This window comes from Lepisma saccharinum, chromosome 13 (genome assembly GCF_977018435.1).
Source record: "Lepisma saccharinum chromosome 13, izLepSacc3.1, whole genome shotgun sequence".
Taxonomy (NCBI): Eukaryota; Metazoa; Arthropoda; class Insecta; order Zygentoma; family Lepismatidae; genus Lepisma; species Lepisma saccharinum.
In genome coordinates, this window is record NC_139241.1 from 6,651,662 (window position 1) to 6,671,535 (window position 19,874).

The window sequence follows — 19,874 nt, forward strand, 5'->3', positions numbered from 1 at the left end:
AATAGCGCCATTTTAAGAAGTACCTTACTTTCCACAATTTCAGATATTTATCGCAAAGGAATAAGTAGTTAACTAAAAAAAAATGTCCATTTCCTCATACCTCTTCCTTGACCTCAGGATCCATGTCTCTTCGAATGAGTGTGTGCAGAATAGACCCTGTTGCATTTGCCTGTAAAATAAATGATAATGGATATTACGCACCTTTTCCTATTGCACATTCAATACTCTTTGGGGACACGTTCAGCTTAGTGATTTATTGATTTACTGTACTATTTTCTTTACAGGTGGTGTTGTATTGCACTTGATGAATGATGATACATATAATGAATGAATTAATTAAAATTTTGGTGTGTATCGACAGGTGTGGCCATTTAGCACCCTTCAAAGTACATGAGGAAATTGCTGCTATTGTATCTAGGACCTGATCTCAACCCCTACAAGGCCTCCTGCCAACGCCAAGAAACCTTAAATCTTACTGTCAATATACTACCCACTACCAGACCACATTTCATTAAAAGAAGTGTAATGTGACGTTATAGGTGTGTTTCACCTACGTCACAAACTGTTGCATTGTGGCTTCGAGCAGCCATGATTGAGGCCAGCTTTTGTACGTATACGAGTGCGCATCCTGAGGTCACATGAAATCGACCTGTACATAATATACACCGGTCAAAAAAAATTAGGGGAGCAAATGAGAAACTGCATATACAAACCAGCAAACTGTGCAACTATGATGTATTTGCCCTCGATGGGCTTTGCTGTGGCAATATACACTGGAGAGTGGGTAACTGTAGCTTAAGGGTGATGTCACGAGACATGACTCTCAAAAGGCGATAAGACGTGGAAGGAACCAGCCAAACGGGCACTCCAGTAGTGCTATACTGACTGTGAGAGTGTGTGTGTGGGCTTGTGTAGTGGAGTAATCAATGCAAACAATGCTGCCACAGCACGATTTACAATAATCTATCGCATGGAGAGCCATTTGAATGATGGAAGCAGGACAGACGCAAGGCAGGTTGCAGAAGTCCTTGGTGTATCTCGAAAGTGTCATTTCCCGCCTGTGGACACGTTTCCAGGAGAATAGAAATATGCAACGGAGGGCCGAACAAAGGCATCCACGGGCAACGGCAGCGAGGGACGACCAGTATGCACTGTTAATGGCTCGTCTGAATAGGCGACAAACTGCGACGGACCTTAAACGTGAGCTTCTCACGGCAACAGCATGCAGGGTATCACCCAAACCATTCGCAACCGAGTACGGCAAGATGACCTCTATGAACGAAGGCCAGTGGTTTGTATCGCTTTGACTAATACTGGACCGCAGAACACCGTTATTGGAGGCATGCAGGGTGGTGTCAAGTTCTCTTCTCCGATGAGACGAGCTTTAGTCTTCAGTCAGACAATAGGCGCATGCTGATCTAGGGGGAAGGTGGAACTCGTTACTGTCCAGCTAATGTGAATGGATTATCCCAGTATGGCGGTGGAATTATGGTGTTGGCAGGAATCACAAATGGCCGACTTACCGACTTCCATATTATCCTTAACAATACCTTGACAGCCCAGCGGTATCGAGACAAGATCCTGAGGCCTCGAGTTCTGCCTCTGGCTGTAGAAATTGTCAAATCGTCAAAATTGTGGACGATGATGTCCGCCCCCACCGAGCTCGGATGGTGAACGACTTGCTTCAGGATGAAGGCATCTAGAGAATGTTTTTGCCCGCGCGTTCCTCAGACCTTGATCCGATAAAGCACGTCTTGAACGTCCTGGGAAGACGCATATCAGCTAGGCCGAGACCTCCTGCAACTCTTCAACAACTGGAAATGCCTGTCCTGGAGGAGTGGCGAAGGCTCTCCCAAGAACTTGTTGATAATCGTATTGATTCCATTTCAAACAGGTGTGCAAGTGTGTTGGCAGTTCAAGGAGACCACACACCTTACTAGAGGTCGGTTTCTGTTGCGAACATCAATGTTTCAATCAACTTATTCCACCGTGGTACACTCACCTGTAGTGTGTCGTATCATGTGTCACTACATAAACACCCTATTGGGCTCTGCCAATTGTTCTTAACGGAACTGTACTTGTTGAGGGAAAGTCCATCACATGTAAATAAATCACTGTTCCGCCACTTTCTAGGTCTTTTATGCAGTTTCTGGCTTGCTCCCGTAATTTTCTTGACCAGTGCACATCAGGAATGGAGTCTCTTCTCAAGAAATCCTTTCCGTTTACTCTGTAACTGCGATATGTTCCACCAATCTGGAATTGATGCACATACATAACAATTCCACAACGTAATTTAAATGTTTTCAATGTGAGCCATAAATGAAACTTAAGTTCAACAAAGAGAGGAATACGATTACAAAATTTGCATTTGTGTATTACAATATACGTAATTTATTCTGATTTTCTCGCATTATTTTTAAATGTAATTACCCTAATTGCAACCAACTAAGATATCCAGCAATAATAGATTGTGTTGACTTCTTTCGTAGTGATTATTTTCAAAACCTAATAAATGTATTACAAGAGAAGCATCTTCGAACCTAGTAAACTTACCTCCTGAAGAGTCCTTGTTCATGTACTTGCAATGAAATATCCTTTCACAAAGTATGTTGATAAAACTATAATATGTACAATAATTTTATAAGTTTTCTTTGAATCTGAAAAACTAATGTGGAATACAAGACCATACAACAAAAAGAAAGCCATGACCAAAATTTGTAGCGCGTGCATTAACATTGGGAAACCGTATCCATTTTTTATTTGATCAACAACCTTTGCCAAACCTTTGCGAAGCTCTCTCAGCTGAGATATTGTCTTGGAATGATCTTGTTTGCTGTTCAGAGCCCTACAGCTGGTTCTTTCCTGGATTGTAATATGAGAAACTTTAACGTTTAGTACTGAAAAGTGATACTTGAGAGTAAATAGTAGATTGAGATACCACACTCCAACCATTTCAGCTTGTACATGTCCTAAGAAAAAGGAAATCACGTTGAGCAATCGACAACAGTTTTGAACATGCGCCGAGTAACCGAACATGACATTTCCATGTACCAATAACAAGAACAACAATGCCAGTAAAGATAAACGAATTATTTTCAACAGCTTAGAGTTATATTTCTTCAAGTTGAAAGAGAGACCACAATTTAAGTCTGACATATACGCCAGTACGTCAATGGATTTCCCTGAAGATTTCCTAACGAAGTAAAAGTTGGATAGAAGATCAGCCAATGTTGGCAATGTGTCTAGAATGCCAGAAAATATATCTGAAGAGCTGTGGTTGTTCCATTGTGTAATACAATATGCTTCCAAATTAGGATAAGATATAATGATGACCAGCAAGTAGCTGTAGACTTGGACAATTACAGAGCATGAAATGCTACAGTGAATCTCTGAAAAAATCAGTGGCATAATTCCAGCCAATTTTGATACGATGTAGGGGCTTTTGAAAACGCCAGTAGATTCATGTTTTTGCTGAGGACTCCAAAGTTAGAATGTTAAAGTTTTGAAAGGAACTGAATTAATAGCAGCAAACGCCTGTTTTACCTAACGATTGTGGCAGATTTTGGAGAGAAAATATATTGGTGATTTACATGTTTAATCGTCCTTATGGTGTATAAACTAATTATTGACTTATTCATCAAGATAATTAGATTCACATTCAAGGACGTTTCAGAAAAGTTTTATGATTTTCCAATTACATATTGATGACAAAACAGAGGGTGCTAAGTAACGAGGGGTCGGGGGTGCCCAGAATTCCTCCCCCATCAAGTATTTCTGCCAGCAATGATTTTTAATCCTCCCTTCCAGACTTTGTGACGAACACACATGTTGTATGATGACTTGAGTGGTAACCGCTGAGTTTTGAATGTGAATTTATGAGCGGACATGTCAGGAATTACTTGAGAATCGAAAAAAGGAAATAGTTTGTAAAAATAATGTAATATATTGTACCAACTCGGGCCTATCTCAAAGATGAAACGTTACGTTTGCTGTACGCAGTGACGTACTTGCGGCAAAGTTAATCTATCAGCGGAATGCGAAGCGATAGTGTTGCAATATGCAATATTAAATACTAGAACAAGAATAACTTTTAGATAAAACTGTCTATTACTACAACAAATAAAAAATAACTAGGGGTCAACTAAGTTAAACAATATCCACTCCCTTGACAATGACTTCTTTCTGGATCGACTACCACTACGTTCGAAATGAATGTCCGTTAACAAACCTGTGCCATAGAAGAATGTTCCAGGAAATGGCATTCTTTTGGAATTTGTTAAATCATGAAGTAGATGCTACTTTTTCAGCTTAATTTTCGAATCCCGTATACAAAAACTAGACGCAAGAATGAAGTTTTTCATCTTAAGAAGGCTAGATCGGAGACTGAAAAGAAATCTCCATTATGGAGAATGCGCACGAGTTACAATAAATTGCTAATCAAGAGTGAAATCTTTTCTATAAACCTAAGGAAATTCGGTAAAGCCCCTATTAACACACTGACCATAAATACAGGATTTGCTAATGAAATGTTATGCTAAACGTTGCAAGCACACACATATCATAGAAAAATATATGTAACTATATTCGATAAATTTATGCACTCTGCAGTACGCACCTGTTAAGTTCAATAAACATGTTCATTCATAAATCAACTTACCTCTTGAGATACATAAGAGGGTATTGCTCCTAGGAGGATAGCTTTGAATCCCTGGTTTACAAACGCCACGACTTTGATTACTGTCTCGCCCAAGCAGTGTTCGCAGGAATTTGCAATCAGGTAGATGACGCTCTGAGATAGGAACATGAACGTACACAAAAGTTGCAGAGACTGGGCCAACACAGGAACTCCAAACGTCTGGTTTAAGAACTTCGTGGTTTTATACATTTTAAGGTGCAAGTTTCGCAGAGTAACTATCCTTTCGGTCAGAGCTCTCGAAACCTCACTGTTGCCAGGTGTTGGTCTTGAACGTTCTTCATTGGCTCCAATGTTGTAGATAGCATTGTTGAGAGCTAGTGAGTAATCACTTAGCAACCAGCAAAGATAAAGGAAGATGAGGTTTATGATGCACAAATCGACAAACATAATTGCCATGTGAAAGCAGTCTATTATTATTGGAAAATAGTGATAATGTTGGTACTCAAAGTACGAGTTGACTACCATGATGGTAAAGGTAGGCGTGACAATGGTTAGCATGGAGAGTATATAAGTCATTCTCAACCTTGAATAGCGTTCGGGTGAGAGTTTCAGGTGTGTATCAAGGTAACATATTTCCTCTAGAAGTGGAGGAATATTCTTAGAAAATATTAATAAGAAAGCAGTTGACCCAAGTAAACCGATCGTCTTTTCTCCAATTATAAGGAGCCCAATGAACACTTGCGAGGGAGCTTTGTTTCTCCAATCAAAGTAGTATCCAATTAGAAAATTGTACGCTATTGATGATATGGAAATAGATAACTTGGTGATGCATATTAAAATGCTCAGCACTTTTACAGTAAGGCATTCGGACACCTTGAAGTACTGTCCATTACCTATGTCTGTTACTAACAGACCAAAATATCTGAGAGTGTTGTAAACAGGTATTAGAACCCATTCCATATTTCTTGTGGACATGTTGATGAAGATGAAGGAAAGAAAATGTTCAGTACTTCACTTGAGAGCTTGTCATTGCTACAAACTGATATAACCTTCTTTGCAAGCTCAGAACTTTCCCAATAAAAGAGTTTCTTATTACGTTAATGGTACGAGACAAATGCCACGAAAACATTTACGTCAATATCTATTCCGAGAAATTTTCATTTGCTGTTTGGGCGAGCCTCTTTAATTTGAAATACAAACAGAACAAACATGTTTTCTAATTGAAGCACTTGAAACAGAACTACATCTTGTTACGCCTTGTTTATTTTAACATGTGTACGTTTTACATGTTTCTTATATTCCCAGTAATAAGTTTCATTGGTTTGTTTTAATGCTGTTGTTGTTTGTGTTGGTATCAAATTTATAGTTTTTGACTTTATGTAAGTTTAAGATTTATCGCAATAAAATGAAGTGTTTAAGATTCTTGGATCTAATCACCGGAAGGTAAAGCCATTTCCGGAATCGATAAATTTCTAGAACTATCCAGTCTGGGAACGAGACAGCCCGTTATTGTCTCGGTTGCCAGGACAACGGTATCTGTGGGAAGAGAACTAATATTGTTATGGGTAGAGATTTTATTTATAACGTTTCAGTTTGATTTTTTGTTGTTTTTAAATCCACTTTATGTACAGCTAGGATAATCGGGACTGGACCTTCAGTTTAAAGTGGGATACGAACCACTATGTCCCTCCACCGGGTATCAAGCTAAGCACCCCTTGATTACCACGTGACAACGCTGCTACTACGCCATCGAGGAGGCCCTAAATTAAAAGAGAAAGCCCCATTGTATTGAACTGAATTTTTGTTTTGTGCCAACATTTGTGCACAGATAGGCTATTCGGGACTGGACCTACAGTTTAAAGTGGGATCCGAACCACTGTGCAATGTCCTTTACCAGCTATCGAACCCGTCCCCCTTGATAACAAGATGAGATTGTGTATGATTCAGTGTCGGCTGGTGGTCTGGCTCTATGGGTGTCCACTTCAGTGTCGCTTCCAGAAGAAGTGCTATAACACTCCTCTCAAATACTCGCACCCTTTTTTGCGTACCTAATGATGCTAAATGCATTGAAAACCCAAGTTATCATCACCTTTCACTGAAAATGAGTTAAATTTCATGAAACTTTTTAAAAACATGAATATTTTTACAAATTTCAAATGCAATAGAAATTTTCCAGCATATTACGAGAAGAGCAATGTCATTGTGCTATATGTAATTCAGCATTCGATAACCTGACAAAATCACTCTAAAATTTAGCAATACCCATCTACAATATCAATAGTATTGTCTATTTTCAAAATATTTCCTCACCCGCTCCGCTGATAGTAATGATCAAGGAAAATAATAACGTTGGCGTACACCAAAGAAGCCGATCCAACTATCACACGGAGGGAATCAGTTGTAATCTATGTAGCAGTTATTTATTTCAAATGCCGACTGACCGAACAAAGCAAATCAAGCGTAAACAAGGTAATAATAAATCCTAAAGATAATAACAGTACTCACTCAGTCCTCACTGCCCTACTTCGTACTTTAGAATTTTTCCTTCCTTTCCGCCATATCCATATATTACTACAGTCACTGCACGATTTGTAGCTAACTTTCCTCCAATAATTCAACAACGTTAAATATTAAGTCTCTGCTATCGCTATGTAAAGTTTCCCCTTTCATGATGAAATCAAAAACTTTGCACTGAAACAGGAACAAATTTTTGACAGCGCTAAACAATTTTGCAACTCAGTAAGGTTGAGAATTCGGCTACTGAGCTACAGAACCGTTTATTTTGAGAAAGATGCACAAAGGAAAGGGAATACCAGACATGTTTAAAACACCAGTTTCGCTTTCAGTCACCCTTCTCGCCCTCCCCTTCTTTCTTGCTCCTGCCATACTGGGAACAGGATGAGAGGACAATGTACAATCGAAATTTCCCTTTTCTACAAAGAAAATCCCTCAATTTGCAATGATGTATTGGTTTCCTCGACTCCGTCACACGGTTCTGATCCCCAGGCACGGTACCAAAGCCAGAAGACCCAATCAGCGTTTTCTACGCGACTGCTGCAAACAGCGTCAAAAGGAGGGAAACTCGCATAGAGCGATCTCGCCTCGGTCTACGCGTGTTGATATTACTGATCGCACGCTTCTCCACCACTTCTCTTGGTGAAGCGGTCTGGGTACATTTGATGTTTAGAAGAAGATAGCGTTTAATGAATAAGTACAATAATTATTATTTGCATTACAGATTTATTTGGGTGTGCACGTGCGAATGTGCTAATAGGCAGAAGCCGCTATTGGTATGATTGTGTATTGAGATTGTGTAGGTCACAATAATGGCATTATATTGCCGTGAGTGTTTTTAATTATTAAACGACAATAAACTTCGGCAATGGTAAGTTATCATTTCATTTTCTGACACATCCTAATAGAGCTAACTGCAATCGTACTTTTAAGGAGAGTCACGTAACTCTACCGCAAAGAGATTGGGCAACTACTGTGACGTAATTATCCTTGGCTCCCACAAAAGTGAAAATCACAATTTATTCTGCTCAAATACACGCGCCTGTCAAAAATGATAATACTCATGGACGCTAGCTTTCGTCAGTTGTCCCAAAGATCTTGAATGACGTCGTGAGGTACACGCCTCTATTCTGGAACAACACAATGGGTCAACACTGTTGCCATAAGCCTCATGCTGTACTCTTGACTGGGGATCAACAATGCGCTAAATGCAGCGTTCGTTTCTAATTTCCGTGTTATATTGACACAGCAAAATTCATGGAATTATATAGAAGCAATCAAGCAATGTCATCCATGGTTTTCAAGGTTCAATGAACGCATCAAAAGAAAAAGCGCTTGAGAATATTCAGAATGTCACGACCAAGAAACATCAATTTTAGACAATTCGGAAATAGGTTATGTTTGCATTTTGAACAGATGAAAAATAATGGCAGAACGTTATGTACACTGGTCGAAAAAATTGAAATTAATGTAAACACATTCAGTTGTGTGCACGCTAATGTAATAAGGCAGTAGATCAATGGCAAATCTTTAAAGAACTGAAGAAATTTAAGTTGGTGCAGAGAAAGTTAATCTTTCTCAATGGTAACACTGTTAAGCCTTGCTTCCATGTTAATAAAACATTAAAATACTGACCAAGGCAGAATTTATTGTATAAAAAATATATATGCACTAAAAAGGTAATGTTTCCACCCTTTAACCGGGTCTTCTTCAGACGAATATTCACACTAGAATGATCAAAATTACAAAACATCATCTTATATATACACACTCCCAGATAGGGTCAATACACAAAACAACATGAAGGCAACAGAATATTTCCTGTCAGGAATTCCTGAGTGTGGAATCTCCTGACAGGTAATTGAGGTACTTGGTCAGAGTGTGTGCCTTATCAATTCCTCAACTAGTGGACCTAGATAGATTCCTTATTTCCTGGACCCCTTCACTCCTCTCTTCGTTATTCTTCCTTCTTCTTTTCTCCTTCCTTTCTCTCATCCTTTCCACTATTTCTAACACTCCTCTCCTTGTTGATTTTCAGCCCGCCCATTCCAGTTCATTATTTCTTCTTCTCCTTTTTTCTCTATTTACTTGGCCTCTTTCCACTTCCTCACTATTCCTCTCTTCTCCCTCCCTATCCTCCTAGCCTTTTCCCATTCTATGTCGTATCCTGTTTCTTTTGTGTGCTTGAATATAGCACTTTTCTCCCTCTTTAATCTTACGTCATCCTTATGTTGCCGTAATCTGGTCTTTCAGTTTATTTTTTGTTTCCCTTATACCTTATACACACTATAACATTTCTTGCACTGAATCTCAAATATAATCCCCTCCTCTTCCTCCTCTCTGTTTTCTTCCTTCGTCTTGTTCGCTATTCTTAAAATGCTGCGGTCTCCTTTTCTGTATGTTTTTACGTTCGCTTTTCTAAGCACTTTGCTTATCGTCTCTGTGGCTTTCCCCATACTCCTTTCTCAAGTGTACTTCTAGTCGTTACATATCTAATTTTCAGAAGAAATTTCAATATTCTCGTCATCATGCACAGCAACATCCAATCTGTGCTAACACCAATTTACCATACCATCAAATACTCGGGTATAATTTTACCAAGTTTCCAAATAGGTTCTGAGGTAACCGAAAGTATGACCACAAAGTTATTGGGCATTTCAGTATGCTTCATCCTGAAGTCTATTGCGATGTCGTCATTCGTTTACAATTTGATGATTGGATATTACTTTCCTGACGTCTCGAGAAAGGGAGCAGAGTCTCACGTTTTTATTTGTATTCTTAATGTAGGGGAAAATACTCTTGGCTTCTTTTGATAAGGTTTCCGCTTAATAAGTTCTTCTCATAAAATATTTTCTCTTCTCAACCTAATAGTCACTCTTGACACACAACTCAAGCTGTCACCGGAGCGCTGTTGTAGACTGAGAAGAGGTTACTACTTTCTCTCCATATCAGAATGTTTGTCACTTGGTTTCAGCATTTGGACACATACTGTGAATGCCGGCGCTATAAACACTTCCCCATAGTAATTGATGGTTTGCACATGGGAGCAGTGTTTTTTTACATGTGTACCATACACGTCACCTTCCTTTATTTTTGATGAGTACTGAGAGAATTCTCTCTAGCCTTAAACAACGAATTATGTCATTTTGAAACCACCCATGAGGATCTAAGATATCCACATGTTCAAACTGAGATTTCCGTAGTTCTAACTGTGCAAAGCAGAATTCCTAAGTTCAGAAACAGAGCAGATCACTGTTCTAGAATACTTGAATTACGAAAATTACATCTTGAAATCCATACAATCATGAAGTCGTTAAATTATATTTTTGGAGTTCCTACTTTGGCTCACACCACTCAGATACTTTGCACTGTTTTGTTCGTTACTCAGTACGCCATCTCATTGATTGCGAGTTCCTGCACATACTGCTTGTATGAAATTGCAGTCAAATATACGACACTAGTATTTTACGGAGCCATGACCTATTTTCTTGGAGTGATACCCTCATCAGCTTCCCAGAGGTAACTGGGAGTTAATGTATTTTACTGTTTTAGATGTGTAGCGTCTTCAAATACTTTTTCGCACCTGTGTGGAATGGAATTCTCTTGATTCGAAGCAGTTGTTGTCCTCTACTTATTGAGGATTTTATTCTAATTTATGATAACCACATTATGGAAAGCAGACTGAATGAAAATGGCGATAGACAATTCGCCTACTATTTATTTTGCCGTTGGGTGTGGGTATGTGTGTTTTTGTTGATGTTATTATATAAAAGTACATTATATTATTTATACTCTGGAATTGGATGATTTTCATCTGTTTTGCTAAAAATAAAATATGATACTCTGAAAGACAAGACGACAATTTAAAACTGCAAAGGGTACAATTACGAAGCACTATCCATAATTTTGAAGATAGTCTCCGGAAATTAAATTTAAAAATGTGCAACACGCGACGTACTTCTCTTATTCGATTGGATAATTTATTTCGGCTGTGTTTGCTCAACGTAGAATATACGAATAAATCCATTACAGTGCGTTTCAAAATTAGAGTACTCCTCATTCTAATCGCTTACACTGTAGCATGGAATTCATAAGATATAATTACGACTGGGTTCTATGAACGCTCGCCCGTTGCAACATTTTGAAATACTTCTTATCATCTATAAATTTTATAAGTTTATTAATTGCGCTTTCAGAGACAAGTTTGTTTCAGAATGATAATTTCAATGAAGGAAACAAGATTAAAAGTTGAATTAAGTCTTGAAGCTTTCCTGGCGACGAATTTTGAAAGAAGTAGACTTCTACCCTGATGATGTGAGTGACGTTAGCTCTCGAAAGCTTAGAAACTTTTCCACAACTAACCTGGTCGATAGCCCGAGAGAATCTTTTCAAGATTAAAAGTTACTAGAAGATCATAATTCGAAATATTACTGCCTTCTATTTACAGGTTTAACCAAAGATGTTCTCTAGGGTAATGTAACTATACAAGACTAATCAGAAAGGAAATTAAGTATTGTAATGATATAATCACTACAAGATTCTTTTCATTATTAGTTTTTATGCATGTTCAATGTTATTTGTTTTTAGGGACAGCTATACTTCTTTTTTATACAGTTTCCAATGTAACTTGCTGTAGGGATGGCTTACGTGACGGTGAAAGCCAGCTTGCAGAAGGCGGGTAGTTTCAAAATCTTGTCCTTTCAACCTGAGGGTTGTTGGAAAAAGTTCCGTTTAGTGTTTTTTTTTCGAATCGCCTATATAAGGGAATCGATTGAGTAACGGAGGTTGGAATTCTTACGTTCTTTTTTTGGGCAGGAGGAGGAGACCTTTGGAAGGTTCTTCGGTGCCGGTAGAGTGGTGGGGCTAGTCAAATGGCTAGCAGTCACGGATAAACCATTTACTTTAATCGAAAAGCATAGATAAGTCCACGCATTTTTCTTGATTCGTTTGGTGACAAGCCAACGCCTAGTTTTCGGTGGACCTTTGTATTATTCTTAGAGAAACGTAGTATGCGAGGGGTTTTAGGGACACGTTTAATTACAAGAATGTGTCTATCAGTTGGTGACAAGCCAAGTACTTCGTTGCGCGAAAATATTAGTTCAATTTGTAGATTCCACACTGTCAAGGTGTCCGGTTTATATTTAATCTGGGATTAAAGGGACTGTGACAGGGTGGAAAAAGAATCGCATCAGTTTTGTTTTTATATATTTTCAAGAACAGCGCATAAATTAGTTGTTGTAATTTCATTCAAGTTTAGTCTATTTTTGCGTAGCAATTTTCATTATAATGAAGAAACATGTCATGTATGCTAGTGACAAGCTAGATACATTTTTAAACTATTACTGCTGGTCTAGGCCAGCGTACGAACCTCTCTTAAATATAGATTACAGTATTTCAATTAAAGAGGATCATATCTTTTGTTATGTGGGGGATAATTCATATGTAATTCTTTGTACATATTTAAGCAACGAAATAAATAGCCTCTTTATATATTTTTAAATTGAACGTCTGGGTATCATTGAGATAAAAGAACTGACTTTTTCCCTAATATCCATGGTAATGAATAAGGTAGTTTTTCTATGACTTTATATTAGATTGAACCGTTTTTTGTTAGTTATTGAAGTGTTATGCATCTTATTTTGGCTGGGGAAGTAACGAAGAAAAGTAACAAATCGAGCCAAGGCAGGTTACTCTCCCTAGAAGAGAAATAGAGCATAACAGTATATATAATTTAGGCTCCATTTCGTTCAAATATAACGTATTTATATTAACATTGTTATAATCTCAGCATGTGTTTCACAACAGTGTTTGATCCAGCCAACTTTCTCTCAAACTTCACGGTGGAGAATGTAATAGGCATCAATTTATAATACTAATATTTTAAAATTGCCCCTTAGTTTTGATACATAATTAAATTAAATTAAGTGTAATTAGGTATAATTAACTGTAATTTAAGGAAGAGACTTTGAGAATGAATAATATACCACTACTGAATGCAACAATTTACATTTACAGCAAACTAAGGCGTTTAGGCTATATACAGCATATTTGTGGATGACATGATCAATGGAATTTGGACGAACAGTTTTAAAAACCACAATTCGTAATCCACTTTTCTCTCCGGGCTTCGTAGATAACCTAGAATATATACTCCCGGTGAGAGTGTGTGTGCGAAACATTTCATTGTACCACATCAATTACGAGATTAAATATTGAGGTCGCCAAATATAGCCCTTCCTGAATATTGAACGCTATTGGAAGTTAGCAAGGCAATAGCTGTTAAATTAGGATGGGTTATAGACTTATGTGCCTCTTGAAGCATGTGCTGGAACATATCCAACGTCAAAGGATATTAAGCTCTGGAATAGATTAATTGATTACGAAATTATTTCGATCACTTGAAATGGAGAAATGGAAATTACATTGAAAAATTTCGAATAACAAGGTTTGTTTGTTCGATCTGTCAAATATCGAATTACGATGGACATTTTATTAACTCTAGTTTATTAGATCACTCTTCTCAACTCTTGTAAATGACATGTTGGTTAGGTGAGGTTAATATTGGACTTCCACACGAAACGAAACAGAGCATATTATTATGTATTCAGTGAATTAGGAACTTAGCAGATAAGTATATTACCTTGATGAATAAGTCAATATTGAATGTAGAGCCAGTTTGAAATTAAACATGCTAATAATCGATAGTGTTCTTTTCTATTCGACCACTTAGAATTCTCGTAATGAAAGAGGTCTTTGCAGATCAAATAGTAATCTTCGTCGCTTCTTGCACTGTCTGTACTTCAAAATAGGTGTTTGGGACAGAAACATGCACCTTGTCGTAACTTCTTTCAGGTATCTGTACCTTATATCAAAAGCAGCAGGTATTATGCCCTTGCATACAATGTATTCAGACAATCATTACAGCATTGTGTGGTCAGTCTACAGCTATGTGCTCATCATCACAATATGTTATCCTGCTTTGGAAGTATTTTTCATTCCTTACCTGAACAATCGAAGGTCTTCTGATATTTTTTCAGGTATATTGGAAACATTACCGACGGCAGCTCTTCTCTTAGCCAACTCACATTTCATTGTGAAATCATCGAGAAAATCCATTCAAGTGCTTGTAAATCTATCCAAGCTTAATGGTTGTCTCCCTCCCAACTTGAAAGGTTATCATTCTACTCTGATGAAAAGAATGCGTCTATCTTTAGCTGCAATACTCTTCACGGGATTATTACATACAAACCTTATGCTTACCTACTGGGTGGATATTCAAAACTATCGTCAGATTCTCAGTATGGTATGCATCGTAATAGCACAAGTCCAAGGTGCAGTAATAGAAATATGGTATATAAATTTACTGTTGACTGTTAGAGATTACTTTGAAGTACTAAGCACTAAAATCTCACGCGTTGTAACTGAAGAGGGAACAAACTGTGGGCCTTTGAGCAGGAAAAATGATATTTGCAAGAAGATATCTGAACTGAGAGAGCTCCGCAAAGGGTTGACAAAGATTGTTGATGAAATCAACGACGGATATGGTTTTACAATGTCAATGCATGCGTTAGAAATTTTATTCACAACTTTCTTTGTTTTGTACAATCTCATAAACTTCATCAGTTCATCGGCTCCGAAGAAAGCATACAGAATTATCGCACGAGTTATTACCCTAGCAACATATTGTGTGAAAAGTGTAACACTTGCGTCAGTATCAACAACAACTTGTCAGAAAGTAAGTATTCTTGGATTGCCTTGACAATATTTTCTACATAGTGTGCTGTAACGCCTATGCATTTTTTCTATTTTAGGGTCAATTTATAATTTATGTTGAAAATGTTCAATCACGCTGCGTACAACTTGAATATGCCGCGATATCAATTTAAATTTTACATTTTATAAAAATGTAATATTTTTTCGCCCAACCTAACCCATTGCCTGAAAAATGTTAGCACACTATCTCTTTGCCTCCCTCATTTTTATTCTTGTTTCATTCTGTTCGCAGTTCGTGAAATGCGCAGATAGTAATCCTTCTCTCTCATGAGCAGTTCTGGTAAATTATAAAATTGTCGAGCACCCAAGGTGTATGATACATATTTTTTCCAGCGTGAATTCATGATGTTCACTTTTTTCCACAACTCTTCTTACTTTTTCTTCTACGAATCTCACCCACATTGGAAAATTTGTGAAATAATATCTTGATGGTTCGTGAAAGGGATCTGAGGTAAATTGTAATACGTTCTTTTACATTAGATTTTCACGTTTTATTTTATTTTCTTCGTTGAGATATAATGGTTTTGTTTATGCCTATTTCCAACAAGAGATGTCAGAAACAAGATAATCTTGCTGGATGAGTTCCGATTCTGTTTATGCCTTAAATGATATTCTATCATTATTCTCAAAACAGTAAAAACCGCAGTATTGCTGCTAAATTAATACTGAGATTTCGCTTACAGGCAAATGCAACAGGACACATTATTTATACACTCATCCGGAGAGACATGGACCCTGAGGTTAAAGAAGAGGTAAGCATATCAATCCCATGACAACAGGACAATTTTCAGAGTTTGGTTTTTTGCTTTCTTCTAATTCCTTGAATATGTATAGGGTCTTCCACTCGCTCTAGGCCCATGATTTTCGCTTGTAACAATCAAGCTATTGGTCACAATGTAATGGTATTTGCTACGGACATACCTTTGTGTATGAGAGGCATTGTGACGTCCTTGGAGATGGCGCCGCAGTCTCTCTAGTCCTTGCGTGGGCATGCGCGTGCGTCTGGGTGATTCTGCCTTTAAATGCCAATCCTACGGACGTGTGCTTTCAGTCTGAATTCTTTGCTCTGCTGTTCTGATGTACCTGATAGTGGTTCTCGTGTGTCCGGGTTCGGTTCAAACAATGTGCTTACAATCAGTTGTTTGTGATTACAGTACATTAACAAAGCAGTACAGTATGAATCGGTACTCAATGGTTTGATTTGCTTTATTTTACTTCGCTTTTTGTGCTACTTTTGGCTACTTGCGAAGATGGGATGAGTGATGGTACGATGGAATTGATGAATGGACACTCACAAACATTCATCCTCAGGCCGGGATTCCAACCCGGGACCCCTAGCATCGTAGCGCGATGTCCTAACCACTCAGTTATGGGGGCCGGCGGTACTCTGTGGAACAGGTTGTATTTATCTCTCGCACATACTGGAAAACGGAGTCCACAAAGGACTATCATGGAACTGCGAGACAGCATTCGGCGGGAAATGGACGTTGTGCCTCCTGATGTGTTGGTGGATACCTTCTGTAACATGGAGAGGCGTGTGCAGGCATGCATTGATGCTAATGGCGACAACTTCCGAGACTCGCTCTGACATCAACAGGCTTCTCATACACAAAGAATTTTTCTATTTCATTCCATTATGACCAATAGTCTGACTTTTATAAGCGAAAATCAGGGTCGAGAGCGAGTGAAACATCCTGAATAAGCATTGAGGTGCGTAGCCGGAGTATCTTGTAAAAATTCGGTTAATATCAATGTTAGAACGAATGGTCATCAGATGAACTAGATGGAAGAACAAACACAAGGATACCTTGTCCTGGCTTTGACTCACATCCAGATCATTGGTAAGGAAATCGTGATTCCAACTAATCAATGGAAGCTGCACTATATGGCTCCATTCATATATGGGATAACTACATGAATTTTACATATTTTAAGAAATTCGTATGTGCATATATTGATGAGGAAACTATGCAAACGTAAGTAAGGCAGTTTGAGATATTTCTGGAAAGAGGGTACCCCGGTTAGATACTCGGTGGAGCCACATTGCACAGTGGTTCGAATCCCACTTTAAACTGTCGGTCCAGTCCCGATTATTCCCTATCTGTGCAAAAAAGTGGATTTAAAACAACTAAAAAAACAAGTACCTATTTTACCAGAACGCTGCATTGATTAGACACAAACAACAAGCAAAGATATTTATGAATTATGAGAACGTCGTAGCTACCTGTTCCTGAGAGAAGCGACAGATATACAGGGTGAATTATAGGTGATTGTCGAAACTTGGAGGGCGAAAAGTATACGCAATACTAGAAGCCAAAAAAAGTCTCCATAAAGTCCGTAATTAACCGTTTGCGAGATAATTGGGAATCTATGAAAGTTAGGATCCGCCACGCTCATCATGCACTGCTCTTAAAAAGAAAAACAAAGACAGTCGTACAAGTTGCCAAGACATGACTCTTCCATTTGGAACAAAGAAAGGGCTTTCCTCTCTTTCTAATAAGGAAGGAAGTGTGATAATTTACATTGACTTTTCTATTTTTTTTCCTCGAAAATGCCAAGAGGCCCCAATGTTTTCTTCCCCCCTTGTGTTATCAATTGAAAATACAATACACAAATTGCAAGGAACATTCTCTTAATTTTCTTTCTAGCTCCAGCTATTCGCCACAGAGGCAACTTCCAGAAATGTTCAGTTCACTGCTTGTGGGATGTTCCCTTTGGACATGACCCTCTTGCATTCTGTAAGTTTTGCAAGCAACTAAAAATAAATTAAAATATATACGATACAAACACAACTGTATATATGTGGTTCTGAAAGCTAAAATATAGTAATAAAACTAATAGTAGAGATATATTAGTTACATACGTTGCATAGAATTCAATGCACCATAATGCTACAATAACTTTGACAAATTGAAAGTAAAATTAATGTATGTGGAGCTAATGGTTACGCTCGCAGATTCAAAATACATATTCACTTCTTTATGAATGAGGTAAGGTTAATCAATTCCTCTATTATGGGCGATCAGAACAGTTGAACATTTTTTCATGAATTTATAATACATCTACCGTTCCCAATTTCATATTTGTGACCAGAAAGGGCGACGCCTTTAGAAAATGCAAAATGAAATAATTCACTGTGGCTCTAATAGTCCAGGCAAATTAGAATTCGCGTATTTGGCACTTGTGAACGTAATTTAAAATAATTTTCTTGTTTCATAGGATTGTGACGATTGTGTTCCTGATCCGGCTTGTGTACAGTCCGCCATCTTGGAAAATGGCCCACACAGGGCTACCTTCATTCAATTTTTGACTATTATCTCGAGAACGATTAAGTTGAGAAAGAAAATAAACTGAACCAGTTCCTAAGGGCAAAAAATTTCCAATCGAATTAATTTTTCAGATTTGTTTTTAGACTTTCTATGGTCAAGAAAAGTTAATTTCAAGAAGAAAATGAAAAATCATTATTTTCTTCTGAATGTTGATTCATTTTTGGATTTTTCAAACCTCTGAGGCTCCGCCGGGGTCAGTGGGTCATCCCCCTCTACCTTTAGCATCAAACATAAACGATCCAAAAATTCATTGATCGAAAGCAGTGGCGGCGATTGGGTTCCAAAACTGGGGGTAAGGCACCGAAAGTAAGGGGGGCAGGAGAGTTTACTTGCTCATGGTAGATAAGGTTTATCATAGTGCGGGGGCAAAACTGGCAAAAAAGTGTGGGCAACTGTTCCCCCCCCCACTCATCCTGATTGCCGCCACTACACATAAGAGATAAAGCATCATTTGGAGACAAATATTCGATAAATCATAAAATAAATAAACATTCAGAAAAAATAATGACTTTTCAGGTAAATTGCCCAGAACCTATCTTCTCTCGACAATGGGATGCTTTAGACAAAATCTAAAAACTCGTGGATGAAAACGGCCTCCCAGATGGCGCAGTGGAAGCGTCGTCGCCTTGTAATCAAGGGGTCCCGGGTTCGATACCCGGTGGAGGCACAAGTGGTTCGGATCCCACTTTAAACTGTAGGTCCAGTCCCGATTAGCCTTACTGTGCATAAAGTGGACTTAAAACACCAAATCAATCAATCAATCGTCGATGAAAATTTTCTGATCTTTGGAATTGGTTCAGTTCATTTTCTTTCTATAATTACCGTTTGATAATAGTCAAAAACTGAATGAATGTCCGTCATTTTGTACACAATTCAGATAGATCAGGAATTTTAGTTTTGAAGAGGAAGCCAAATGCAAACATTACAATAACAATGGCGTTAGCAAGTGAATTTCTTCTTAAAAGATTATTTTTACTATATACACACAAATGCATGAATTTCTATATTTTCAGATTGCAGCTTCTATCATGACGTATGTTGTGATATTAATCCAGTTCATGAATCCACTCAAGACTAAGCAAGCCATACAGCTGGAAGAAGAAAACGCAACCATGTCGTATCAGAGTTCTACATATTTGTAACCGAAAAAATTTGCTGTTAGACGAAGGAATGTGTAAACTTTATCTGCAAATGAGTTGGTTTACATTTCGTATATACCTCTTTCCTTCATTTCATTTTGTAATATTTAGGTATTCCTGTAGTCATGAATTTCAACACTAAAATCTGTGCAAAACTGAACTGTGTCAACATTTGAAAATAAGATTTTAAACGTGAAGTGTGAATGTGATAGATAAGTTAAGCCTTTTTGTAGAAATGTTTTTCGTTTCGAACGTTCGAAATTGTGAGAAATTAGGTATGTTTGATTCGATTTTTGTTATTTAGCTTCGCTGTTCTACTACATTTGGCTAATCGCGACGATGAATATGAATGATGTTATGATGAAATAGGTGAAGGAACACGCGCAAAGATCACCCATGCTCAGGCCGTGATTCGAAACCGTGACCAACGACAGATTAGATATAATTTAAAGCTTTTCTGGAGCATTCAAAACAGATATCGTG

General features: G+C 37.9%; 1 protein-coding gene across 1 annotated transcript; it reads left to right on the top strand.

Annotated features, from left to right (window-relative positions):
* Positions 1-5,093: 5,093 nt before the first annotated feature.
* On the top strand, positions 5,094-19,394 carry LOC145997123 (putative gustatory receptor 28b). The gene is made up of 4 exons (XM_083133751.1): positions 5,094-5,248; positions 15,607-15,675; positions 17,572-17,661; positions 19,266-19,394. Exons 2-4 carry the CDS (start codon positions 15,652-15,654, stop codon positions 19,392-19,394), a joined length of 243 nt encoding a protein of 80 aa, XP_082989877.1. The 5' UTR covers positions 5,094-5,248; positions 15,607-15,651.
* The last annotated feature ends 480 nt before the right edge of the window (positions 19,395-19,874 follow it).

What these genes read in the sequence shown, in the direction of transcription:
- LOC145997123 (XM_083133751.1), top strand. Translation starts at nt 15,652, where the DNA reads ATGGACCCTGAGGTTAAAGAAGAG. An exon ending in ACCCTGAGGTTAAAGAAGAG is followed by an intron (nt 15,676 to 17,571) that starts GTAAGCATATCA and finishes TTTTCTTTCTAG; the next exon opens with CTCCAGCTATTCGCCACAGA. An exon ending in ACATGACCCTCTTGCATTCT is followed by an intron (nt 17,662 to 19,265) that starts GTAAGTTTTGCA and finishes CTATATTTTCAG; the next exon opens with ATTGCAGCTTCTATCATGAC.